This window comes from Rhinoraja longicauda, chromosome 42 (genome assembly GCF_053455715.1).
Source record: "Rhinoraja longicauda isolate Sanriku21f chromosome 42, sRhiLon1.1, whole genome shotgun sequence".
Lineage (NCBI taxonomy): Eukaryota > Metazoa > Chordata > Chondrichthyes > Rajiformes > Arhynchobatidae > Rhinoraja > Rhinoraja longicauda.
In genome coordinates this window covers 2,486,265-2,513,799 of record NC_135994.1, presented here as the reverse complement: position 1 = coordinate 2,513,799, position 27,535 = coordinate 2,486,265, and the positions used below count along the sequence as shown (strand labels likewise).

The window sequence follows — 27,535 nt, the reverse complement described above, 5'->3', positions numbered from 1 at the left end:
CAACCTCCCTTCTATTGACTACATTTATACTTCAAGTTGCCTCGGCAAGGCCAGCAGCATAATCAAGGACAAGTCGCACCCTGGCCACTACCTCGTCTCCCCTCTCCCATCAGGCAAAAGGTATAGAAGTGTGAAAACGCACACCTCCAGATTCAGGGACAGTTGGATCAGGCAACTGGATCACCCTACCACAACCAGAGAGCAGTGCTGAACTACTACCTACCTCATTGGTGACCCTTGGACTATCCTTGATCGGACTTTACCTCGCACTAAACGTTATTCCCTTATCATGTATCTATACATTGTAAATGGCTCGATTGTAATCATGTATTAGAAATATAGAAAATAGGTGCAGGAGTAGGCCATTCGGCCCTTCGAGCCTGCACCGACATTCAATATGATCATGGCTGATCATCAAGCTCAGTAGCCTGTACCTGCCTTCTCTCCATACCCCCTGATCCCTTTAGCAAAAAGGGCCACATCTAACTCCCTCTTAAATATAGCCAATGAACTGGCCTCAACTACCTTCTGTGGCAGAGAATCCCACAGACTCACCACTCTCTGTGTGAAGAAATGTTTTCTCATCTTGGTCCTAAAAGACTTCCCCCTTATCCTTAAGCTGTGACCCCTGGTTCTGGACTCCCCCAACATCGGGAACAATCTTCCCGCATCTAGCCTCTCCAACCCCTTAAGAATTTTATATGTTTCTATAAGATCCCCCCTCAGTCTTCTAAATTCCAGCGAGTACAAGCCCAGTCTATCCAGTCTTTCCTCATATGTAAGTCCCGCCATCCCAGGGATTAATCTGGTGAACCTTCTCTGTACTCCCTCTAAGGCAAGAACGTCTTTCCTCAGGTTAGGAGACCAAAACTGCACACAATACTCCAGGTGCGGTCTCACCAAGGCCCTGTACAACTGCAGCAGAACCTCCCTGCTCTGATACTATCCATTACTCCCCCCTTCCTGGTCAATCTCCTGACAATCACCACTCTCTCATTATGCAGAGGTAGACAGCAGAACAAATGTTGCAGCAAACAGCCAGGACAAACACAAAAAGCTAAGTAAACTTACTGTGATGCAAACATATCATGATTCTTATGGATATACCAACTCAGAGATAGAGAAAGTCAGGGGAAGAGAGAGAAACAGGTTGAAAAGATAACAGAAGCAAAAAGAAAGAAGAAAAAAGAACAGAAAGTGAGAGAAACAGGAAAGTGAAATAATCGTATGCACAAGAACACAAAGTGGGAAATAAGTTAATATTATTAACTCAGAGATGTACAGATATATGCTGGTCACTAGAATGACAGAGGCTGTACATTTATTGTGAAGATTGACTGTTGAATTTTGGTGAAATTTGATCATTTAAAGGCAACTCAAACATGACCGAGTGTGGATTTAAGTGAGTGCTTTTCTCTTTATCCAGCAGCTCTCAAAAGGTTAAGTTTGTTGCCGTTTGCTTCACTGATGTCACAAGTAGGCTGGGTTTGCATTCATTTGACGATTCCAACTTATTTATAAGTGGCTTGTATGTAAGATGCGCTCTCTTCATCTCTGAATCGTTCGAAGGAAGAAGAAATAAAGAAAAAGATGAGGATCAAACAGCAGTCGCTCTTGATTTTTATCATTTGTGCTGCTCCTTTGGTTACCGGCTGTAAGTTTAACATGTTTAACTATCATTTATTGATAATTAATATTACTGTGTGTTATAGTTTCCATAAGAAGTCGTTTTCCTCTTTAGATTGCTCGCTGTTCAAACCACCTATTTTACTCTGGCAAAAAGAAATGACACTTTGCTGGAATTAAATCAGTTTTTTAGGTTTCATCTCTAATTGCAATCTTTTTTTTAAAGTCTTGGAAAGGTTCATAAAAAAAAATACCCAAAGGTGAGTGGGAATATACATTTAACTTTCTACAGAGTGGGAATATAAATTGTAATTTTCTACATGTTGGGTGTTTTTAAGGATGCTTTTACTGTTGAATGAGTTGATGATGTTTTTCTTCTGTTAAAGGTTTTCTCCTCCTTCCTATTATATAATCTCCATTCGACTTTTGGCAGGTGTGAGGCGAGGAGACATTTTTCACAGCTTTTGGGTGTCGGGTCTGTGCGGTGTCTAAATTTAGTTTCAAAGCTGCCACTGCCGCAGTCACTTGAATTATTTTGGTGAAAATTAACGACAGATCAGATCACAGATATTTTAACTTTATATTAGGAACTAAATATAGCTTTCTGGAAGCCTAGATGCCATCTCAAAGTATACGATTCTACAACTAAAAGCTGTTCCACAGACATTAACAAAGTGATTTTCACCATCCAACAATCCAAGCCAAACTTCGGTTGTGTTGTAATTTAACAGAAATGTATTTGCTGGCTGCACTACATCTAAATATCTAAAGAATAAATCCAGCAGAGCAACGAGAAAACTAATTATATTTGAGTTCAAACTAAAAATATCAGTTGGTGACAAAGAAAAAGTACTTTTTATTTAGCATCTTTCACAACTTCAGGATGCCCCAATGTGCTTTACAGCTAACAAAGTACTTTGAAAATGAAGTCTTTGTCTTAGTGTAGGAAATATAAAGTCAATTTGACCCTTTGAACCTTGGGAGTAAGCACTCTTTCTGCCTGTTTCTCGATAAATTGGATAAACATTCGTGGTTGCCATTCTGCAAGAATAGAAAATGGCGGGACTGTCATATGTTGAAAGACTGGAGCGACTAGGCTTGTAAACACTGGAATTTAGAAGGATGAGAGGGGATCTTCTGGAAACGTATAAGATTATTAAGGGGTTGGACACGTTAGAGGCAGGAAACATGTTCCCAATGTTGGGGGAGTCCAGAACAAGGGGCCACAGTTTTAGAATAAGGGGTAGGCCATTTAAAACTGAGATGAGGAACAACTTTTTCAGTCAGAGAGTTGTGAATCTATGGAATTCTCTGCCTCAGAAGGCAGTGGAGACCAATTCTCCGAATACATTCAAGAGAGAGCTAGATAGAGCTCTTAAAGATAGCGGAGTCAGGGGGTATGAGGAGAAGGCAGGAACGGGGTACTGATTGAGAATGATCAGCCATGATCACATTGAATGGCGGTGCTGGCTCGAAGGGCCGAATGGCCTCCTCCTGCACCTATTGTCTATTGTCTATAAAGCAGGGTCTGTGTGTATTAGCAAAATTACTGGTTAAAACAAATCCCCTCGATGCCTGGACCAAAAGTGCAACCATCACGGAACATAGATTTTGTTGAAGGATGTAAGTTATTAAGATATAGTCACACAATCCTGAGGTGTAAAATGGCTGAATTTTGAAAGTATGAGGTACGAGAAAAGAAACAGGGAATTCACTTTGAATAAAAAGCTTGATATTAAAATCTAACAGGTTACATTTGCTTTCTTGGGCTTAATCATCGCACTCCTCCGCCTTGGCAAAACTGTAGGATGATCTGGAAAACTGTTGGGTAATTCAGAATACTGCAACACCAACTCAATGTGTTGTGGGGTGAGAGGATACAGGGTACTATTTTTTTTATCTTCTGGGGATTGTGGGGAGAAGGGGGAGGACATGGGGGGATGGAAATAAAAAAATAATTATTTCTGTTAACTAATGACAGTGAAATGTTGAACACACATCAAAAGCACGTTTGATATTCCATCTTAAATACTGAACAGGCATGAATCTTCCCTCATGTCACTGTTCTGGTAGTCTGCTGTGGGTAATGTTAGCTCCAGGTTATTTACATGTTTACACGGTTTCGGGTGAATGCCATTGAATGCATTTTTAATGCAGTTCTCAGCTGCCACTTAAACAGCACCATTAATAAAGATATCCCTGCATCTGCACATTTTGGGTCTCTCTCTCTCTCTCTGCTCCCTTTTTTTCTCTCCATTGACTTCCCTCTTTTATATTAGTCCCGCTTTAATTCCCCGCTCTTTTGATCTATTCACTCTCCCACCTTTCCCGATTCCATGCAGTTCCCCGTTGACACCCTCCTCTTGTTCTGCCTGCCCACTCTTCCCCCCTTTTCTCACCTCTTCACTCTCCCCTTTAACTCCTGCCATGCCTTGCCCCAATATTCTCTTCCTCTCTATTCTACCTCCATTCCCTTTTTCCACTCATGCCCTTTTTCAGTCCCACACCTTTTGCCCTTCCTCCTTCACTCTCCTTGCCCATCTCTTTGCTTGCTTCCTCTCTCTCTTGCTTTCTCCTGCTGTTTCACCTCCTTTCTCTCTTCAGACATGTTATTTACCCCAGACTATTCCCAATTTTCTTGGCACTCATTGTTATCGGCCTTTGGCTGAGTTACATACCATCAGTCTGAAGAAGGGTCTCGACCCGAAACGTCACCCATTCCTTCTCTCCTGAGATGCTGCCTGACCTGCTGAGTTATTCCAGCATTTTGTGAATAAATACCTTCGATTTGTACCAGCATTTGCAGTTATTTTCTTATACATACCATTTGTCCTTTCCTGCGTTCCCGCCATCGAGGAGACTGCCTTTGTCCCATATAACTTTGGACAGTCAACAGTTTCAAAGCCTTAAGTGAACAAGCCACCAGCCTGAAATACATAAGTTTATTTATTAATTATCTTACAAATTTAGAATACCTCTGCAGACTTTAAGAGTTAACAAAGTGGGCCGAAACATCACCCATTCCTTCTCTCCAGAGATGCTGCCTGTCCCGCTGAGTTACTCCAGCTTTTTGTGTCTATCTTAACAAAGTGGGAAATTGTTCCAACGAGGAGCGGTGATAATTGGATACAGTCAGAAAATACCATTATCACATTATCACATTAAAAAGGTGTGTGCAGAATCAAGGAAACATCAGCGCATAATCATAAGGTGCAGAAGGCTGCTGAACATTCTTGAAGAATATGGTGAGAAAGAAATTCCATATTTAGTAAATTGCTTGTAATCTCCCTATCTTTTGAGACACCAAAACCTGAGACGGTAAACCAATATCAAACTTGCGTTTAGGAAGGAACTGCAGATGCTGCAGTACACCAAAGATAGACATGGGTCCGAAGAAGGGTCTCGACCCGAAACGTCACCCGCGTCACCACATAAGTTTGATAGACTCAAAATGCTGGAGTAACTCAGCGGGACAGGCAGCATCTCTGGATAGAAGGAATGGGTGACGTTTCAGTCTGAAGAAGGGTCTCGACCTGAAACGTCACCCACTCCTTCTCTCCAGAGATGCTGCCTGTCCCGCTGAGGTACTCTAGCATTTTGTGTCTGTCAAACTTGTGTTGAGTTGGTATGTAAGCAGTTGAACACCACCATCCTCCTCATTCATTTCCGAAATTGGTATGAATGTCAATTCTTAAAGCTTCTTGAATTGAAAATTTTGCATGGAGGTGACTTATCTTTCAAGCAATCTGATCAGAGATTAATTTATGTTCTGAATGTAGAATTAGAGGCTGAAGTACTTGAAGACTACTTATAAAAATGACTTGAAGCCACAACTAGGTAGAAGTTAAATCAATTTTAGGAACAGCAACGTACCAAATGCATCTTGACAAAATGTATTCATCAATCGACGCCGCTCAAAACAACTTATCTGGTGCTAATCTCAAATTTGTTTGTGGGATCTTGCTCTGTGCAAATTGGCTGTCGGGGTTACTACTGTTACAGCAGTGAGAGCAGCTTGAAGCCGTTTCCTTTGCGATGAAACGATCTGCGATGTCCTGAGGGCAGAGGAGAGGTTATATAAAAGCCTCTTTTATTCTTTGTTCCTTCTTGCCCCAAGGGGCACCAGGTGCCATGCCCACTTTGTTGTTGCATCCTGTGCCGGAGTGTACAAGGCCACACACTCATTTCACCCCTGCCATCGGGAAGAAGGTACAGGAGCCTGGAAACGGTGACGTCCAGGTTCGTGGACAGCTTCTTCCCGACAGTACTGTGTACTGTGTGCAGTTTTGGTCTCCAAATTTGAGGAAGGATATCCTTGTTATTGAGGGCATGCAGCGTAGGTTCACTAGGTTAATTCCCGGAATGGCGGGACTGTCATATGTTGAAAGACTGGAGCGACTAGGCTTGTATACACTGGAATGTAGAAGGATGAGAGGGGATCTTATCGAAACGTATAAGATTATTAAGGGGTTGGACACGTTAGAGACAGGAAACATGTTCCCAATGTTGGGGGAGTCCAGAACCAGGGGCCACAGTTTAAGAATAAGGGGTAGGCCATTTAGAACGGAGATGAGGAAAAACATTTTCAGTCAGAGAGTTGTAAATCTGTGGAATTCTCTGCCTCAGAAGGCAGTGGAGGCCAATTCTCTGAATGCATTCAAGAGAGAGCTTGATAGAGCTCTTAAGGATAGCGGAGTCAGGGGGTATGGGGAGAAGGCAGGAACGGGGTACTGATTGAGAATGATCAGCCACGATCACATTGAATGGTGGTGCTGGCTCGAGGGGCCAAATGGCCTACTCCTGCAACTATTGTCTATTGTCTATTGACAGCTATTGGGCTATTATACACTACAACCTCCAAATAAGCTCTGAACTACATAGACTATTATTGTTATTATTGCACTATTATTGTTTGTTTGTTCTTTATGTGTACGTGTGTATGCGTGTGTGTGTGTGTGTATGTATAGGCGCAAAAAGCTGGAGTAACTCAGTGGGATAGGCAACATCTCTGGAGAGAAGGAATAGGTGATATTTCTCTCGACCCGAAACGTCACCTATTCCTTCTCTCCAGAGATGCTGCCTGTCCCACTGAGTTACTCCAGCGTTTTGTGTCTATCTTAAACTGTGACCTTTGTTGAGACCATTGGCTTTCGGTGCGATCTGTGCATTGAGGCAACTCTGTAGTTTAATTTATTTATTTTTAGTTTAGTGTAGAGATACAGCGTGGATACAGGCCCTTCGGCCCACCGAATCCGCGCCGATCAGCATTCCCCCACATACTAACACTATCCTACACACAAGGGACAATTTACAATCTTTATCGAAGCCAATTAACCTTCAAATCTGCACGTCTTTGGAGTGCGAGAGGAAACCGGAGCACCTGGAGAAAACCCACGCGGTCACAGGGAGAACGTACAAACTCCGTATAGACAGCACCCGTAATCAGGATTGAACCCAGGTCTCCGGCGCTGTCAGGCAGTAGCTCTACCGCTGCGCCACCGTGCCACCCTTGTAGTGCAGAATTCTGCACGAATTCTCATCAAATGACCTAGAACAAGAATTTAAATGAGCACTTTTCATTTTTCAGTGCTTCATTGGAGGCTGTTGATGATCTTGGCACAAACCTAACCATGTCAAACTTGTCGCTATGGTTACTGGCTTTTCCTCATATGTGTAATGTTTTTAAAGGCATGCACACTGTGAAACTGAAACAGAGCTTTTGAGGAGAAATTTAGATTGACAAGAGACAAGCGTAAAAGGAATACAGATTTGCGAAAGGACTTTGGGTGCAAATTGCAGTTTTGTGCAGGAAATATTCTCAAGCCGAAAATTCATTTTTTTTGTCAACTGTGTGAATTTCACAGTGATTACAGGTCAAGGGTGCAGGAATGCAAAGCTCCTGGAGGGTTGTAAGTATGAAGAACGTGGAGCTAGGATGGAAGGTTGGTGAAGTGTGATGAGCTTCTTCTGCTGGCCCAAAACATGAATAACCCCGAGGATTCTCCAGCATGTCTCCCATCAATGTGGGTGGGGTGAGGGGGGAGAGAGAAAGCTCACGGTAATCATGGAACAATGGTATTTGCACCATTACCCCAGCATTTCTATGCCTCTTATAAGCTTATCCTGGTAACCTGTGTGTGTTTAATGCCAGATTCCCTCCATAACGAGTTGTAATCATGTTGTAGCGCGGAGGACTAACAATTTATATATTTTTTAAACAAAAAAAATCAGAAAACAACGAGTTTGCAACTTTTAGGAATAATAGTCTGTTATGTTATTCCTAAAAGTTGTGTCCTGAAAATGTGAATTATTGGTAAATACGAGGTATGATTGCACGAAAAATGGACACAAATTCAATTAGCATTTGCTCTGATGACTGTGTTAACCCCTCTTTAACGGGCTGGAATTAGGCTCCTCAGCTGACTGTCACATGAAAGAGATCACTTGAAGATTTTGAAGGCATGTGATGTGGATGTTCTCACCAGGGATCTCACCACTGTATCACAACGTATGGAGAGGGAATGTATCACATGCTTCAAATAGCCTGATGTTTCTTCAGGCAAAAAAAGGGAAGAAAACCTAAACACAAAAACTGTGAGAACAAATGATTTTTGGAACAGAGAAAGATCAGAAGTGACTTTATATATGAATAAAATCCTTTGCTCGTACAGAACAAATTCTACGAAAAATATATCAGGTCAATTAATCAAAAGCTGGTAACGTTTGGATTGTGTGTAATGGAGGTAGGTGAATTTCAGAAAGGTTTTTCTTCGCTTCTCACATAGGTTTGTAGTTCATGATTAGTCAGCAACTCCCATTGTTATTTTTTCAACTACCAGAAAAAAAGGCAGCCTTTTCCCAAAGAAGGGTCTCGACCCGAAACGTCACTTATTCCTTTTCTTCAGAGCTGCTGCCTGACCTGCTGAGTTACTCCAGCATTTTTGTGTTCGGCTTCAGCCGTTTTCTTCTTGGTTAACTTGTTAAAGCAGAGATATATTGAATATAACAAACCATCATGGTTTGGCCTGTTGACAGGGTCTCCGAATGGTGGACAAAGAAGGACCAAAGAGAACTCGACTGGGAGATGGTCAACTGGCTCCACGCCCTGGAATTCGGAACTTTATCCCATGTGGAAGGTTGGAGACTCCAGGTGGCATGACTGCTGGAAAGGTAAGAGTAGTTCATACTTCAGGTTCACTCGCGTTCTGCTGATTATATAAATCGGACTATCTTTGATCGGACTTTACTGGACTTTACCTTACATTAAACATTATTCCCTTTCTTCTGTATCCGTACACTGTGAATGGCTTGTGAAAAAAAATAACTGCAGATGCTGGTACAAATTGAAGGTATTTACTCACAAAGTGCTGGAGTAACTCAGCAGGTCAGGCAGCATCTCGGGAGAGAAGGAATGGGTGACGTTTCGGGTCGTGACCCTTCTTCAGACTGAAGGGTCTCGACCCGAAACGTCACCCATTCCTTCTCTCCTGAGATGCTGCCTGACCTGCTGAGTTACTCCAGCACTTTGTGAATAAATACCTGTGAATGGCTTGATTGTAATCATGGATTGTCTTTCCGCTGACTGGTTAGCACGCAGCAAAAGCTGAACTGAAATGAAATCAGTGGTTTTGGGGTGTTTGGGTGAAATTGGCCAGCAAACAGAAATTTTCACAAATTATTTCTTCCTAAATCAAGCCCACTGGTATCGTACCAAAGCCAATATATAAAGCAGGATATCCCCCTTCCATTGTATATTTCCTGTTCAGTGGCCTGCTCTTCTGTTCCTCATTCCCTCAAACTTTGCTATTTGAACTTTCCCATCCCTTTTTGGTCCCTCCTGTTCCCTTCTCTATCTTCCTCTCTGCAGCTTTCACCATCATTCCTTCCTAACTCCCTCATCTCCTTCAGCCATAGAACCGTGGGCGACACGGTGGCACAACAGTAGAATTGCTGCCTTATAGCGCCAGAGAACTGAGATGAGGAAAACCTTTTTCAGTCAGAGAGTTGTGAATCTGTGGAATTCTCTGCCTCAGAAGACAGTGGAGGCCAATTCTCTGAATGCATTCAAGAGAGAGCTAGATAGAGCTCTTAAGGATAGCGGAGTCAGGGGGTATGGGGAGAAGGCAGGAACGGGGTACTGATTGAGAATGATCAGCCATGATCACATTGAATGGCGGTGCTGGCTCGAGGGGCCGAATGGCCTCCTCCTCCACCTATTGTCTAATGTCTATTGTCTATTGAATAAGAAGTACAAATATAAAAAGGAATATGTCCCTGGGTTGCCAGGGTTTAGAGAGAGTATGATTCTTTCAAAGACTCTTCAGGTTCTTGTGAATTTGGGGATCTATGCAAAGGGTGGTCGATAGTTATTTATATTGAAGAAGTGATAGAGGATTAAGTTAATTTACAAATATGTAAAGAATATAAAGTTTATTTTGAAGTATTCTAGGAATTGATTGTTGAACATAACCCATGAATGATCAGTTCAGTTCAGTTTATTGTCACGTGTACCAAAGTACAGTGAAAAGCTTTTGTTGCGCGCTATCCAGTCAGCGGAAAAACAATACATGATTACATTTGAGCCAGTGACAGTGTACAGATACATGATGTGGGAATAACGTTTAGTGCAAGGTAAAGCCAGTAAAGTCCGATCAAAGATAGTCCGAGGGTCATCGATGAGGTAAATGGTTGGTCAGGACTGCTCTCTGGTTGTGGTAGGATGATTCAGTTGCCTGACAACCGCTGGGAGAAACAGTCACTGAATCTGGAGGTGTACGTTTTCACACTTCTATACCTTTTTCCCGATGGGAGAGGGGAGAGGAGGGAGTGGCCAGGGTGCGACTCATCATTGATTATGCAGCTGGCCTTGCCGAGGCAGGGTGAGGTATAAATGGAGTCAATGGAAGGGAGGTTGGTTTGTGTGATGGTCTGGGCTGCGTCCACAATTCACTGCAATTTCTTGTAGTCTTGGATGGAGCTGTTCCGAAACCAAGTGGTGATGCATCCTGATAAAATGCTTTCCATGGCACATCTGTATGCAGATTAAGACTCTAGTTGGACAATGTCCACTCTGTTTACGAACCAGTGATACATTTTGGATTAGGGAGCCAGGAACTGTGGACGATTTTTCGGTTCATCTACAATTAACTTGTACGATTCAGCGATGCACAATCAGACTTTGCTCTTGTTTACAGGAGGACCAATTTCAGTTGAAGTTCACAACGATGCCCCCACCTTAACTGGAGCTAATTCAATCTTCTACATTAACTTGATATTCCCCAGGAATCAAACTATACGATCTGACGGACAAATTGTCTGGGCTGAAAACTGTACTCTGAATGGTAAGATGAAAAGTAGTCATCTTTTGTCTCAAAAGAATAAAACACTGGGGTGACCAACAGCGATGCAAACCTAGGCCAGCATTTGGAATGACTTGGCTGCTACGAATACCAGGACTTAAAGGGTTAAATTCCAAGGACTTTACACAAAATCATGAGGGGTATGGATAAAGTGAACGCTCAGTCTTTTTTCCAGGGTAGAGGACTCTACAACTCGGCTTAATGTGAGATGGGAGAGATTTAAGAGGAATCTCAGGAGCAACTTCCTCAATCAGAGCAAGCTATGGAAGTGGATAAATTACTATTTTCAAAAAACATTTGGACAGATATGTGGATAAGAAGGGTTTAGAGAGATAAGGGCCAAATGCAAGCAAATGGGACTAGCCCAGAATGCCAACTTGGTCGGCATGGACAAGTTGGGCTGAAGAGCCTGTTTCCATGCTGTATGGTTCTAGGACTAGAATTGTATTCCTTTAAGTACATTTGTACTTGACTTGTACTTGTGATTGGGGGCCAAGACTGCAAATGCAGGAAATTCAAACCTTCAACAATACTCACAGATCACAATGTAAACCACAAAGAGGTGATTAATTGCAAACTATCTTGGCGTGGCTGGGAAGAAGGGGGAGGGGTGGTTGGAAGTAAGATTAAAGCACAAATTCACAACCAAGATACCAAGGTGGAAAAAAAAGCTAAATCACAAGGTCAAGTTGTATTCCCTCAAACAGAAATGATTAAAGGGTGAACTAACGGAGGTGTTCATGACGATGAATGGATTTGATAGAGTAGACCGAGAGAAACTCAAGGGGGCAAACCTTACAATTAGAACCAAGCCATTGTCAAGAGTCAGGAATTTTAAGATTCAAGAGTGTTTAATTGGCACATACACTGGGACCATAACAATAAAATTAATTGAGAGGCAAAGTCAGGAAGGACTTTCATGTAAATCAGAGTGGAAATCTGGAATCGTTCCTGCGATAATTAAAATTGAAACTGATACATTTTTGTGAGGTAATTGTATGAAAGAATATAGAATAAAGTCAGGATAACTGTTGTAGCTCTTTGTTGCATGAATACCCCAAGGTGGAAATGTCAATGACTAGAACGTAGAGCTTTAAGGTGAGAGGGGCAAAATTTAAAGGAGATGTGCGGGGTAGGTTTTTTTTTACACTGAGAGTGGTGAGTGCTTGGCATGGTGGTGGAGGCACATAATGACAGTGGCATTTAAAAGACGTTTGGCTCGGCACATGGATGGAGTCATACAGCATGGAAACAGCCCCTTCGGCCCAACCTGCCGACACTGACCAACATGTCCCATCTACACTAGTCCCACCGGACAGTCATAACATTTAGCCCCTTGTGTATTCAAATTTGTAGTCCTGCAACATGTTTATTTTAGTCCAAAGCAATATGGTATTTTTGTATTATAGGCATCAAAATTATTTTGATAGGTCTTTAAGGTTAAAACTCTTAACTTCATAGATTTCACAACATTCCTCACAGTGCCAGAAGCACAAAAGTACAAAAAGGTATGCATATCTGTCTGTTTATTACTAAAAACCTCATCTTGTATATATATATATATATGTATGTTCCCGAAATACAGCCAAAACGGTACATGATAGCGCAACAATTTTAGGGGCACCTTACTCACCATTTGGCTGCGGTGTTCCGTTCAAATTGTTGCGCTGTCGTGTACCGTTTTGGCTGTATTTTGGACACATACACCATAAAATAAACATCGCCATTTTGATCTAATACTTCCGTGTTCAATGTTGTCATTAAACGCGTGCTTCGTTGAACGATGACTCCTGAGGTAAATGCTCAAATTTTCTTCCAAGTTAAAGTCTGACCACTCAATAATATTAAAATTGTGTGTATTTTTTTTCATGAACCGCTATCACAACGGGGACCCAAAGGGTTATTGTCTCGTATGCAATAAATGTTCATCTGATGAACACGTCATATTTGGTGTAAAGCTTATAAACGTGCCTGTTTATATCCTATAGGCACCCACATAAATGCTGGAGATCAAGTATATCCAAATGATACTCTGCACTATGAAGACGAGGTGTTTCCAGATGGAAAACCCTTTCCCAGGATCTCTCGGAAGAAAGGATCCAAATTTATCTTTGTGTGGCAAACACTTGGTATGCATGTCACAAACTTATTTAGCTTCTTAAGAGCTGATCCCATGTGTGTAATAATGTGACAGCACAGCATAAGGATGGGCATTGAACATAGCATGGTATGGTACATGCAGTCTGATCACATGATTTATTGCTGAAATTTTAATTATTTACTAGGCTAGTCACTGGTGGCTTCATAAATTCTATTCCATAAAATTAAACATAAAGAATTGTACAAAGGAAACTTGTAAATGTGTAAAGCATTTGGTAATTCCATCCCGGGAAAAAAGTTCTATCAACTGTTGGATACATCCACAGATCTAAAATGGATGGAAGTATTTATAAAATGCTACTAGACCATGTGGACCCGTTGGGCCCAAACCTCTCTTGCATTGGTGCAGCACCCTCTCCTCCCCTCTTTCCCCCCTCCCCCCTTCCCCCCTCCCCCTCCCTCCACCCCCCTCCTCTTCCCATTCTCTCCACCCCTCTCCCCATCTCTCCACCCCCTCCCCCTCTCCCCTTCCCCTCCCCCTTTCCTCTCCCCCTTCCCCCTTTCCCCTCCCCCTTTCCCCTCCCCCTTTCCCCTCCCCCCCACTCCATCCCCTTCAACCCCCCTTATCCTCCCCCTCCCTCCCTAGGAGATAGATTTGAACTTTAAAATGTGAATAACTTAAAAAATATAACACCGATTTCAATGAAACTTCTTCCATTAGCACCAAAAGGACGACGGTGAGTAAGGTGGGCCTAAAATTGTTGCGCTATCGTGTACTGTTTTGGCTGTAGTTCAGGAACAAACAAACAAACCAATCAGAGTTTTAGTATATAGATATGCAATTCCGAGCACTATAGTTTCTGAAGGAAATGTTCAGCTTCAGGGAAAAGACTGCAGCTCTTTGAGAACAGGCTGCTGAGATTGGACTAGTTTCAATGTCGTCCTGGTGAGTTTCATTGTCTGTAACTCGTTTTCACCCAGCCCACAGCTAACAACGGCCAGTTTCCTTTATCATCGTTACCCTTTTGCATATCTTTAATTCATTTCTTCTATATCTCTCTACGTCACCGTCTATATCTCACGTTTCCCTCTCCCCAGACTCTCAGTCTGAAGAAGGGTCTCGACCCGAAACATCACCCATTCCTTTTCTCCAGAGATGCTGTCTGACCCGCTGAGATACTCCAGCCTTTTTGTGTGTAACTAAGTATAGATTGCAACTTGTTCTGGTGTTCTGAGGTGAATTAACCGGTGTAGATCTTTGTAATTGATGGTTGGGAAGGTGATTGATGGCCTGTCGTAAGGAGTTGACGCATTGGCATGTTTTGACCTCTTCCAGGCAAGTATTGGCAGGTGATGGATGGTCCCTCCTCTCTGCTGGCTATCGACACAGCAGATATCCCATCAGGTTCCTTTACCATGGAGGTGGCTGTGTACCATTGTCGCGGACATGATAAGTTTATTCCCATTGGAAAGGCCACTTCGCAGTTTATAATCACAGGTGAGTGACAGCGTCGGACGGTGAAGCTATTTGATAAAAATGCGTGGTTTATTGTCGGATTTATTTAAATCGCAATTGCAGAAACAAGGAACTGCAGATGCTGGTTTATTTTTTTAAAAACACAAAGTGCAAGAGTAATCAAGTTAAATCCTGCACTAATCACTTTTTTTTTTCTCTGTGCAGATCAGATTCCATTCTCCGTTGAGATTTCCCAGATCAGTGATCTCAATGATGCAGACAACAGCTTCATACAGAACCGGGCCATTCTATTTGGAATTAAACTCCATGATCCGAGCCAATATTTAAAAGATGCTGATGTCAGCTTCACCTGGGATTTTGGAGATGGCAGCGGCACTCTCATCTCCCGGGTCCACACAGCAACACATAACTACCTTGCAACAGGCGTTTTCAAACCACAGGTAGACGTGCAGGCTGCCATACCATCGACTGTGTGCAGCACAGCCAATCCCACTGCCGGGAGTTCAAATCCGATGATCTCAACTACGATCTTTGATTCCACGCCAGCTCCCCTTGTTGTGACCTCTGAACTGACTGTATCCCCTGTATCTAGCCAGCCAACTGAAGGGGAGGTTTCCACAGGTAGGAAAACCCCAGGATGATAATCACTGGGATTGAAGCTGAAATGGTTCACAACATTTTTACTTTACATATTTGCACGTTGCAGCCAAGGAAAGCAAAAGGGCAACAGAAATGTGGGTCACTATTTTAATGGTCCGAAAGTGTGCAGATTTATTTTTTTAAGAAGAAAGCATTAACAACTGTTTTCATTTAAGAAGCAACTTTGAGGTAGTAAAATGTCACAGAAGCATTATCAAAATTTGAAAGCAATACATAGGTATTGAAAGAAATACATAGGTTTTGGAACAGATGATAAAAGTCATAGTCCGAGAGGTAGTTTTTTTTTAAAGTGCCTTAAAGAAAGAGGGGTAGAGGTTTGGTGGGAGGATGGTGGAATTCAGAGCTTAGAGGCTTGGCATCTCAAGGCACACTGACTGAGGATGGACCGATTCAAATATGAAAACTGGGGTTGAAGAGTTGGAGCAACACAGAGCGAGATCCGAGTGGATTGTTCGGCTGGAACAAGACGCAGAGACAGGAAGGGCAAAGCCTTGGATGGATTTGGAAAGATGCATTAGAGGTGTTGCTTCAAAGGGGAGTCAAACAAGCTAGTGAGTACAAGAAGGATGAGAGTAGATCTTATCGAAACGTATAAGATTATTAAGGGGTTGGACACGTTAGAGGCAGGAAACATGTTCCCAATGTTGGGGGAGTCCAGAACAAGGGGCCACAGTTTAAGAATAAGGGGTAGGCCATTTAGAACTGAGATGAGGAAAAACTTTTTCAGTCAGAGAGTTGTGAATCTGTGGAATTCTCTGCCTCAGAAGGCAGTGGAGGCCAATTCTCTGAAAGCATTCAAGAGAGAGCTAGATAGAGCTCTTAAGGATAGCGGAGTCAGGGGGTATGGGAAGAAGGCAGGAACGGGGTACTGATTGAGAATGATCAGCCATGATCACATTGAATGGCGGTGCTGGCTCGAAGGGCCGAATGACCTCCTCCTGCACCTATTGTCTATTGTCTATACACGGCTGATGCGTTAATGGGACTTGCTGGGAGGAGTTTCCCAAAAAGCTGCAGTCGTTTGCACAAGCTCAAGTCTACAGAAGATAAAAGATGGCAGGTTGACCTGGAGTGCAGTGGAATAGTTGAGTCTAAAAACTGACAGAGGAAATAAAATATAATAAAGTAGACTGAGACTGAGACTGAGTTGGAAGTCGGCAATCTTGGTGATGGATAAAATGAGGAAGTATTGAGGAGAATTCAGAAGTATTGGCTATACTTTTCTTCAAGAACTAGGAGTGTTGTTCAACATGCTCTCTGAAGGGAGTAGATTCAATATTGGCAGAAGCAACCCATTTCTGGGTTTTAAATCTAACGAGCCATCTTTCTGGTTGGCTAAATCTTGTGATGTGGGGTAGCCGAAACTGGAGACAGGTAGTTCTGCAATAAAGCAATGGTTGGGTTTTGAAGATACCTTGTGTTACAGAAAATCGCATTATAAAGACAATTGCGTCAATGCGGGAAAGAGGGTTAGGGAGGAGAGAGTTCCAGATTCACAATAACAAAGTTATTTTCCCCGCAGGTTTTTTCAAAAATAAAGGTCTTTTCAAATAGCAAGTTTATTTTTGTTACTGCTAAAAATATTAAAGGCTATATGCTACATTGTTTAATAGAGCACTTGCAACAGAAGCATTTGCTTGTCAAATTTTTGTCAAATTTCAATGCCCACCAGCGGTTAAAGTAGCAACTGTGTTCTAAAAAGACAATGGTGTCAAAGTACTTCAGGGAGGTTATATGGAAACAGTTTTTTTTTGTTGTCTCCTATACTGTTTAAATCCAAGTCAGCTTTTTTGATGGTGAAGAAAGACCTTAATATCTTTGAGTTTTCAATAATCATAAATGAAATTATTTTGGACTGTGGGAGGAAAACTTGAATGTGGTTTATCAAAATTTATCTGTCTTTGTTTCTTTGTCATCTAAAAAAAAAGCGTAAATCAATCACTTGCCTCAGTGTCCATGCGGCACCTTAATTGCAGAGTGATCAAAAAGCAGAATACTGCAGAGGCTGGAAATCAGTACTGTAATAGACACAGAAAATGCTGAAAATAAGCAGCTGGTCAGGTAGCATCTGCGAAGGGTGAAACCCATTTAGTGTTTCAGAACCATATAACCATATAACCATATAACAACTACAGCACGGAAACAGTCCCGTTCGGCCCTACCAGTCCACGCCGACCACTCTCTCTGACCTAGTCTCATCTACCTGCTCTCAGACCATAACCCTCTAATCCCCTCTTATCCATATACCTATCCAATTTACTCTTAAATAATAAAATCGAGCCTGCCTCCACCACTTCCACCGGAAGCCCATTCCATACAGCCACAACCCTCTGAGTAAAGAAGTTACCCCTCATGTTACCCCTAAACTTTTGTCCCTCAATTCTGAAGCTATGTCCCCTTGTTGGAATCTTCCCCACTCTCAAAGGGAAAAGCCTACCCACGTCAACTCTGTCCGTCCCTCTTAAAAATTTTAAAACCTCTATCAAGTCCCCCCTCAACCTTCTACGCTCCAAAGAATAAAGACCCAACCTATTCAACCTCTCTCTGTAGCTTAAGTGCTGAAACCCAGGCAACATTCTAGTAAATCTCCTCTGTACCCTCTCCATTTTGTCGACATCCTTCCTATAATTTGGCGACCAGAACTGCACACCATACTCCAGATTCAGCCTCACCAAAGCCCTGTACAATTTTAACATTACATCCCAACTTCTATATTCGATGCTCTGATTTATAAAGGCAAGCATACCAAACGCCTTCTTCACCACCCTATCCACATGAGATTCCACCTTCAGGGAACAATGCACAGTTATTCCCAGATCCCTCTGTTCCACTGCATTCCTCAATTCCCTACCATTTACCCTGTACGTCCTATTTTGATTTGTCCTACCAAAATGCAGCACCTCACACTTATCAGCATTAAACTCCATCTGCCATCTTTCAGCCCACCCTTCCAAAAGGCCCAAGTCTCTCTACAATGACGTTTATTCAGGAGTGTCCTGAAAAAAAGTTATTAACGTGAAACATTAACTTTGTTTCTCCCGCCCCAGACACTGCCTGACCTACTGATTATTTCCAGCATTTTCTGTTTTTCGTTGAGGGCTGAGCTCGCTAAAATGGATGGTTCTGTATAAAACCGTCGCAGTCTGAAGATTATCATGATCCAGTTTTGCAACAGATTTGCTAGGCGAGACCAAAATGTGTACTGTAGCATATTGCAAAAGCAAATTAAACGTTATCAATGACATTCATGTGTCGAAATACCTGTACAATTATTTCACTGGTTTAAAACCACTGCAATATGGAAAATTCTGTTCTGCGCTCAATATAGGTGGCAGCAGCTTTATCTCTTGCTCTTAATATCACAACAAATGACTGGTCATTTTTTAAAGATATGGAATGTTAGCACATGAGGGCACACTTGTTACATAGTCAAGTAAAAAGATAGAAATGAATTTGATATTCATTTGGTTTTTGTCTGGTCCATCTGACAAAGACTTCAGAACTGCATCTTAATTTTTTTTTCCCCTAGGAAATACAGCACCATCTCAACCACCAAGCATTGAACCTATAACTATATCTTCTCCAGTGTCTGATTCCCCAGCACCTCAGCAGGATCCAACCACACCTCCCACTGTCACTGGGGGCTCTGTTCCAAATCCTCCTTCCACCATCAATTCTCTTGGCCCCAATGAGACTCTAAATGCAGCCCTTGCTGTTTCAGAACCAGCTACAAATGCAGCGAGCTCTGCTACTGGTGAAGCTATAAACGCGGCCACTGCGGCCCCAGAACTGGCTCTAAATGTGGCAAATCCCACCACTGACGAAGCTACAAGTGTGGCAACTGCGGCCTCAGAATCGGCTCTAAATGCGGCAAACCCCACCACTGACGAAGCTCTGAATGCGGCAACTGCGGCCCCAGAACCGGCTCTAAATGCAGCAACCCCCTCCGCTAACGAAGCTATCAATGCGGCAACTGCAGCCCCAGCACAAGCTGTAAGTGCAGCAACCCTGGTCACTGATGAAGTCTTAAATGCGGCAATCACAGTTTCAGAGCAAGCTATAAGCGCGGCAACGACTGACGCAGTCATAAACGCAGCAATCTCTGCCACTGATGAAGCTATCATTGCTGCAACCTCCACCACTGGCGAAGCTATAAATGTGGAAAACACCGCCTCGGAACAACCAACCGGTAGGTTTTCTATTTGCATTTTATTAGAGACGTTTGGAAAAAAATTTGGAAACACTTTAATGCTGTTTTGTAGATGTGTGGGAAGGAGCTGCAGATGCCGGTTTACTCCGAGGGTAGACACACAAAATACTGGAGTAACTCTGCGGGACAGGCAGCATCTCTGGAGAGAAGGAATGGGTGAGGGGTTGAGACCCTCCTTCAGACTCAGGGGAAAGGGAAATGGGAGATATAGATGGTGATAAAGGGATGTTTTACAGAAATCTGCAACTCCTAGTAGGTTGGCCGAAACCTAATTTGGAGAAATAGTTTCCTTTAATGCAGTCTAATTGCTGTTCAATGGGAAAACATGATCTGGAATTACATGGGTTCCATTCTTAAAATACATTGTAACAATATTGTTGAGTTCCTTCAGCAACAAGGTCACAATATCATGGCATGAACACAACATGCATCAACTTAATGGCCATGTCGTTTCGAGGTGAAAGCTACAGTGGCAGACATAACACCCTCTCCAGCACCTGACAGCAACACCTTCACTGTGCAGGAGTATGATGTTAAGCGCGTGCTCAGAGCAGTGAATCCCAGGAAAGCTGCAGGCCCCGATGGTGTGACGGGCAGAGTGCTGAGGGAATGTGCAGACCAATTATCTGAGGTCTTCACAAAAATCTTCAACCTGTCCCTTTTAAAATCCACCATCCCTCCCTGCCTGAAGTCCGCCATAATCATCCCACTGCCGAAAAAGTCTGTCATCAGCGGTCTTAACGACTACCGTCCGGTAGCACTCACACCGGTCATCACAAAGTGCTTCGAGAGACTGGTCCTGCAGCACATCAAAGCCAGCCTCCCACCCACCTTCGACCCACACCAGTTTGCCTACAGAGCAAATAGGTCTACAGGGGATGCCATCGACACTGCTCTTCACACTGCACTGACCCACCTTGAACACCAGGGGAGCTATGTGAGGATGCTCTTCCTCGACTTCAGCTCTGCCTTTAACACGGTCATCCCGAGCAGACTGGTCACCAAACTTTCCGACCTTGGATTTTCCCAAACCATCTGCCAATGGATCAAGGACTTCCTGACCAACCGCCCCCAGACCGTCAAAATAGGCCCTCACCTCTCCTCCACCATTACACTGAGCACCGGCTCACCACAGGGCTGTGTGTTGAGCCCCATCCTTTACTCCCTCTACACTCACGACTGCGCCCCCACCCATCCCACCAACACCATCATCAAGTTCGCGGATGACACGACTGTGGTTGGACTCATCTCAGAAGGAGATGAGACAGCCTATAGGGATGAAATCCAAAGGCTGGCAGCATGGTGTTCAGTGAACAATCTGGTCCTGAACTCCTCCAAAACAAAGGAACTTATAATTGACTTTAGAAAAACCAGTGGAGATTACGACCCACTCTACATCAATGGGGTCTGTGTGGAAAGGGTACCAGCTTTCAGGTTCCTGGGTACGCACATCGCAGAGGATCTTACCTGGTCTACCAACACCATCACCACAGTAAAGAAGGCACAGCAGAGACTCCACTTCCTGAGGATCCTCAGGAAAACCAACCTGCAGAAGAAGCTCATGTTGTCCTTCTATCGCTGCTCCATCGAGAGTGTGCTGGCATACTGTATAACCACATGATATGCCAGCTGCTCAGAAAAGGACAGGAAGGCCCTTCAGAGGGTCATCACGACGGCCCAGAAGATCATCGGCTGCTCACTGCCCTCCCTGGAGCACCTGTTCAGCCTACGCTGCCTCAGTAGAGCAGGCAAAATAATAAAAGATCCATCCCACCCCGGCCACCGTCTGTTTGTTCATCTGCCCTCTGGTCGACGTTTCAGGTCGATCAAATCCCGAACAAACAGACTTAAGAACAGTTTTTACCCCAGGGCCATACGAGAACTGAACACTACCTTTGCACTAGGCAACACCGTTAAAAAATCTTGTACTTAATATAATTGTATTTAATTGTATTTATGTATTTATTTGTTTTTGCATTTATTGCATATATGTTTGTACGCACCGTCAGGATTGGCTATTTTTTTAATTTCGTTGTACTCGTTGCAATGACAATAAATGAATATTATTATTATTATTATTATGTCATTGGTTTACTACGAAGATAGACACAAAATGGGTGACGTTTGGGGTCGAGACCCTTCTCACTAATTGAACTTTTTAAAAAATCCATAGTTGAACTTGCCACAATGGTGATTCAAGAGAGTGAGACGACTGCCGCAGGCACTGACGAGGGATTGCTGCTGGTGAAACGACAGGCTCTCGAGGAGCCAGCAGATAATTGCTTATTTTACCGCTATGGCACCTTCGCCACCACCATCAACACCATCCGTGAGTATGGCTTTGAAATAGATACCTGCACCGGCAGTCAGATATCACCATAACCAAATCTACAAACTTTCAAAACTGCCAGGCTATTAAATTCGAAAGAAAACCAAGTGCGCTGTTACTTTGAAGGATCCAATTTTTTTTAAAATTAAGTTTTTGATGCGATGGCTGGTAATGACCTTTGTCTGTTAGTCTCTGTAAGTACAGAAAACGTTGTCTTTTCAAACAAAGCACAGCTAGTTTTTTGACAGCAACAAAATGGCCGATAAAACTCTTAACTTTGCAAAACATGCAGCACCAGCACACTATTTAAAAAAAACAAAATTAGACAAGAGACAATAGGTGCAGGAGGAGGCCATTCGGCCCTTCATTTTGGATGTAGTTCAGGAACAAACAAACGAGAGTTTTACTGTATAGATGTAGTAGATTATAGAACCAATGCAATAAAGCAAATACCAATAAATCAATGGAGTTTGCACCCTTTAGATTTCCATCCCCCAATTCCAATGTATAAAAAAAGTCAGACTTCTGATCAGCCCAAAGTGGTGCAATGAGAATGGCTGAATCGCACTCATACTTGCATTCTGTACACTAGACGTGCACAGAAGAGGGTGCTTAAACTAAGGTTGGAACCAGTTTCCTATTGCCTATTGGTGATTTTGTGGTGCAACACTTGAACTACTCAAAGCCACAACTGTTACTAAGATTACTTGAATTATTTGACTTTTCTGCTGACGGATTTGTGGGATTTTATTGAAGAGGATGCTGAGATGGGGCTGTTCCCGGATTGACGGTCTTGCCTTGCCTATTCTTTTCTTTCAGAGAGCATCGAAAGTGTGGAAATTGTGCAGATATCAAACGTGGCGCCAGGTTCTGTGTCGGAGGTGCAGCAAAATGCTGTGGATTTCACGGTGACCTGTCAGGGAAGGTAAGGCCCAGGTGCATTTTCATCAAGTTTCGTATTTAATGTAAATGAACAGTTTTGAGACGTGGCTCCACTTGCACGAGCAGTTCAGATAATGACCAGAAAATGTTTCAGGCCAGCCTTGCGACTGGCTGGGGAATGGAGCTATCAAGCACAATAATGAGTCTCTACATCAGGGATAAGTATTTGTTGAACTACAGTATTTAAATAGCATAGTTGGCAAAATAACTGGCCATAATTACAATAATCTTGATTCAGTTCGAAATGCCACTGGTCTGGGATCTGACTTGCCAGGATTTCCATTTGGACATGTTGAAGGAATGTAACATTTCAACACTTGTGGTCTGCCAAGGACATGTGTGCTTTGTTGAGAAAATCTTGTCTTTCTGAACAAAACTATTTTTACTTCTCTTTCGTGCCAAGAACTCCGAGCTGCACACAAGGTACTTCAACAGGTAGTGAAAGGCCTGGATAGAGTGGATGTGGAGAGGATGTTTCCACCAGTGGGAGAGTCCAGGACCAGAGGTCATAACCGCAGAATTAAAGGACGTTCCTCTAGGAAGATGAGGAGGAATTTCTTTAATCAGAGGGTGGTGAATCTGTGGAATTCATTGCTACGGATAGCTGTGGAAGCCATGTCAGTGGATATTTTATAGGCAGAGATAGACAGATTCTTGATGAGTACGGGTGTCCGGGGTCATGGGGAGAGGGCAGGAGAATGGGGTTAGGAGGGAGAGATAGATCAGCCATGGTTGATCCGGGAACAGCCCCATCTCAGCATCCTCTTCAATAAAATCCCACAAATCCGACAGCAGAAAAGTAAAATAATTCAATTAATCTTAGTAAAAGTTGTGGCTTCAAACTGTAGGGCGGCACGGTGGCGCAGCGGTAGAGTTGCTGCCTTACAGCGAATGCATTCGCCGGAGACTCAGGTTCGATCCTGACTAAGGGCACGTCTGTACGGAGTTTGTACGTTCTCCCTGTGACCTGCGTGGGTTTTCTCCGAGATCGGTTTCCTCCCACACTCCAAAGACGTACAGGTATGTAGGTCAATTGGCTGGGCAAATGTAAAAAAAATTTTTTTTAATTGTCCCTAGTGTGTGTAGGATAGTGTTAATGTGTGGGGATCGCTGGGCGGCGCGGACCCGGTGGGCCAAATGGCCTGTTTCCGCGCTGTATCTCTAAATCTAAAAAAAAAATGGCGGAGTAGACTTGATGGGCCAAATGGCCTAATTCCGCTCCTGTCACTTATGAACAGGTGGCTTAAAAACGGACCAGGCTCTTCCATTGTATTATGATGAAAGAACTGTTGCACATTGGAGAGGTGCAATTTTAAGTATTGTAATTTATTTTCCAGCTTTCCAACTGAGATTTGTACTGTCGTCTTGGATGCAGACTGTATAAACCCTCAGCAAACTGACTGCAGTGAAGTGGTGCCTGCCGATGAATGCCAGCTTATCCTTCGCCAGTTCTTCAACTCCTCTGGAACGTATTGTGTAAACGTTTCCATGACCAATGCAGTCAGCTTGGCTGTTGCCAGCGCCCATGTCAATGTGAACCCAAGTAAGTCTGTCCAAACAAAATGAGTGGATATAACGGCACTCTTGGTTTATGCTGTCATTCCACTGTGAATGGAACGAATATAGTTCGAGAGCATATCTTTATTTGTTCAAGTGACGAATGGGCAAAATAGCTGAATAAGAACTTATTGGAATTTTACTATTAATATTTCTTCCTCTCATTGTTAGCTTATCAGTAAAGCTCCACACACCCTCAAGACCAAGTGCTCTGGAACAGTACAGCACAAGAACAGACCCTTCGGTCCACAATGTGTGTGCCGAAAATGATGCCAAGTCCAACTCTTATCTGCCTGCACAGAATCAATATCCCTCCATTCCTTGCATATCTATGTCCCTTTCCATAAGTCTCTTAAACACCACTATCGTGTCTACCTCCACCACCACCCCGGGCAGCACATTTCAGGCACTCAGCAACCCCTGTGTAAAAAAAATTGCCCCGCACATCTTCTTTAAGCTTTGCCCATCTCACCTTGAGGGCGGTCATGGTGGCGCAGCGGTAGAGTTGCTGCCTTACAACGAATGCAGCGCCGGACACCCGGGTTCGATCCCGACTACGGGCACTGTCTGTACGGAGTTTGTACGTTCTCCCTGTGACCTGAGTGGGTTTTCTCCGAGATCTTCGGTTTCCTCCCACACTCCAAAGACATACAGGTTTGTAGGTTAATTGGCTTGGTAAATGTAATAATTGTCCCTAGTGGGTGTAGGATAGTGTTAGTGTGCGGGGATCGCTGGTCGGCGCGGACCCGGTGGGCCTGTTTCCACGCTGTATCTCTAAACTAAACTAAACTAAACCTTAATGCTGTGCCCTCTAGTATTTGATGTTTCCATCCTTGGAAAAAGGTTCTGACTGACTACCCTGTCTATACCTCTCATAACTTTATTTACTTCTATCAGGTCTCCCTGCAAACACCGGTGTTCCAGACAAAACAATCCAACCTCTCCCTGCACCTCTCCCTGCAGCTAATACCCCTTAATCCAGACATCATTCTGGTAAACCTCCTGTGCGCCCTATCCAAATCTCCACATATTTCTTGTAATGTGGCGACCAGAACTGCACAGAATACTGCAAATAAAGACACATCTTAAATGTTGCCAGTGACTGTTTCAACCAGTCTCTCAGCCAGTGCATTCCACGTGCTCACCCCTCTCTGGGTGTAAAGACGTCCTCCTCAGATCCCCTCTAAATCCCTTACCCCTTACCTTAAATCTATATCCTCTTGTGTAGGATGGAGCTGCAGACGCTGGTTTACACTGAAGATAGACACAACATGCAGAGTAACTCAGCGGGACAGGCAGCAACTCTGGAGAGAAGGAATGGGTGACGTTTCAGGTTGTGACCCTTCTTCAAACCCTCAAACTGAACGTCACCCGTTCTTTCTCTCCAGAGGTGCTGCCTGTCCCGCTGAGTTACTCCAGCATTCTGTGTCCATTTCTCCTTGTTTTATTGACTCCTGATATTGTGGAAAGTTTCCTGCAGTCTACCCTATCTATATAATTTTTAGACTGCAATTATGTCCTTTCTTAACCACCTTTGCTCCAGGGAAAACAGCCGAGTCTCTCCAGTCTCTCCTCATAACTGAAGCACTCCATCCCAGACAACATCCTGGTGAATCTCCTCTCCAGCCTCCCCAGCGCTCTTACATCTTTCCTTTTGTGTGGTGACCAGAACTGCATACAATGTTGAAGTCTGAAGGGTCTCGACCCAAAAACGTCACCCATTCCTTCGCTCCAAAGATGCTGCCTGCTGAGTTACTCCAGCTTTTTGTGTCTATCTGCATACAATGTTATATAAGAAAATAACTGCAGATGCTGGTACAAATCTAAGGTATTTATTCACAAAATGCTGGAGTAACTCAGCAGGTCAGGCAGCATCTCAGGAGAGAAGGAATGGGTGACGTTTCGGGTCGAGACCCTTCTTCAGACTGATGTCAGGGGGGCAGGGCAAAGGAAGGATATAGGTGGAGACAGGAAGATAGAGGGAGAACTGGGAAGGGAGAGGGGAAGAGAGGGACAGAGGAACTATCTAAAGTTGGAGAAGTCGATGTTCATACCACTGGGCTGTTCACCATTCCCAGTCTGACCTTTCTGTCATGGGCCTCCTCCAGTGCCATAGTGAGGCCCACCGGAAATTGGAGGAACAGCACCTCATATTTTGCCTGGGCAGCTTGCAGCCCAGTGGTATGAAGGGTCTCGACCCGAAACGTCACCCGTGCATACAATGTTAGATTGTTTCAACACATTTACGACGCCATCCTCTGATTTTTGCTTGGAGATTGGCATCAATATTCTGCAAGTATAAATTAAGTGAATGACTGTAATTTTGAGTGACTGACACCACTCTTTTCTCAGCTGCAGGTAGGACGACAAATACCACTGAGGTACTAGTACTGGTTGGGATGTTGCTCACTGTGAGCATCATTGGAGTAGTAGCTATTATCTACAGGTGAGTGTTGACATCATCACCATGAAAGATACGCACTGAATCAGGGATCATTGGGTATTTGGCTTTTCCTACTGACATCCGAACCCCAAAACAGAACCACCTGAAAGCTCAGATGTAGATTAAAGACGAGAGAGATACATTTTGGCTAAATCCTATAGGAGAACTTGTTAAATATTCTTCATCATTATTTGGCAACTGTACCTTCCTGTTAACTGTGGCGTTTGCATCCAGTGGCTGTTCGGATGAGTCTGTTCTTGCGCTGTTGCTGGATGAGGGCGCTTTCTATTTTAAATCCTCTTCACTGAATTGTCTCCCGTTCAACAGGAAGTACAAGGAATACGATCGGCTGCATCTGAATCGCTCCAGGGTCCATTCCGAGTGGATTCCAGACAGAGCTTTGGTGAACATTTTCCTGAGAAATATGTTCAGCCGGCAACGGAGTGGAGTGGGCGAGAACAGCCCCCTGCTGCACGGGTGTGTGGTCTAAGACAATGTACGCGGGTGAATAAAGCCCACACATGTAACCAATAAAATGTAATCGAAGCATAATTCCACCTGTGGGTTTTTTTCTTTCCATGGATGAGAGAAAAAGAAAGAGGATACAAACACCGTGACAATAAAATAAAATAAAGCTGCCAAGGCTACTTGCGACCTTCACATTGCCTCCTCTTGCCTGATCTTGCGAGGGTCACTTGTGGCTTCATGGACAATACTCTTGCCTCAGTCAGACAATAGACAATAGACAATAGGTGCAGGAGTAGGCCATTCAGCCCTTCGAGCCAGCACCACCATTCAATGCGATCATGGCTGATCACTCTCAATCAGTACC

General features: G+C 43.5%; 1 protein-coding gene across 3 annotated transcripts; it reads left to right on the top strand.

Annotated features, from left to right (window-relative positions):
• The first annotated feature begins 1,512 nt into the window (after positions 1 to 1,512).
• Positions 1,513 to 27,535, top strand: LOC144612017 (melanocyte protein PMEL-like). 3 transcript variants are annotated; one of them, XM_078431459.1, is made up of 12 exons: positions 1,513 to 1,654; positions 8,662 to 8,796; positions 10,821 to 10,967; positions 12,974 to 13,114; positions 14,422 to 14,583; positions 14,767 to 15,183; positions 18,752 to 19,411; positions 21,606 to 21,761; positions 22,581 to 22,686; positions 24,041 to 24,246; positions 26,619 to 26,706; positions 27,031 to 27,535. In XM_078431459.1, the coding sequence occupies exons 1-12, from the start codon at positions 1,591 to 1,593 to the stop codon at positions 27,191 to 27,193; spliced, it is 2,445 nt and encodes an 814-aa protein (XP_078287585.1). In that variant the 5' UTR covers positions 1,513 to 1,590; the 3' UTR covers positions 27,194 to 27,535. The 3 variants fall into 3 exon arrangements, with proteins under 3 accessions (XP_078287585.1, XP_078287584.1, XP_078287586.1); XM_078431458.1 differs by having other exon boundaries at positions 26,613 to 26,706; positions 27,031 to 27,525; XM_078431460.1 differs by lacking the exon at positions 18,752 to 19,411 and having other exon boundaries at positions 26,613 to 26,706; positions 27,031 to 27,523.

Coding starts and splice junctions, on each gene's coding strand:
- LOC144612017 (XM_078431458.1), top strand. CDS start 1,591: ATGAGGATCAAACAGCAGTCGCTCTTGATTTTTATCATTTGTGCTGCT. Junction 15,184..18,751: donor TGAAGGGGAGGTTTCCACAG/GTAGGAAAACCC, acceptor TTTTTCCCCTAG/GAAATACAGCACCATCTCAA. Junction 26,707..27,030: donor GTAGTAGCTATTATCTACAG/GTGAGTGTTGAC, acceptor CCCGTTCAACAG/GAAGTACAAGGAATACGATC.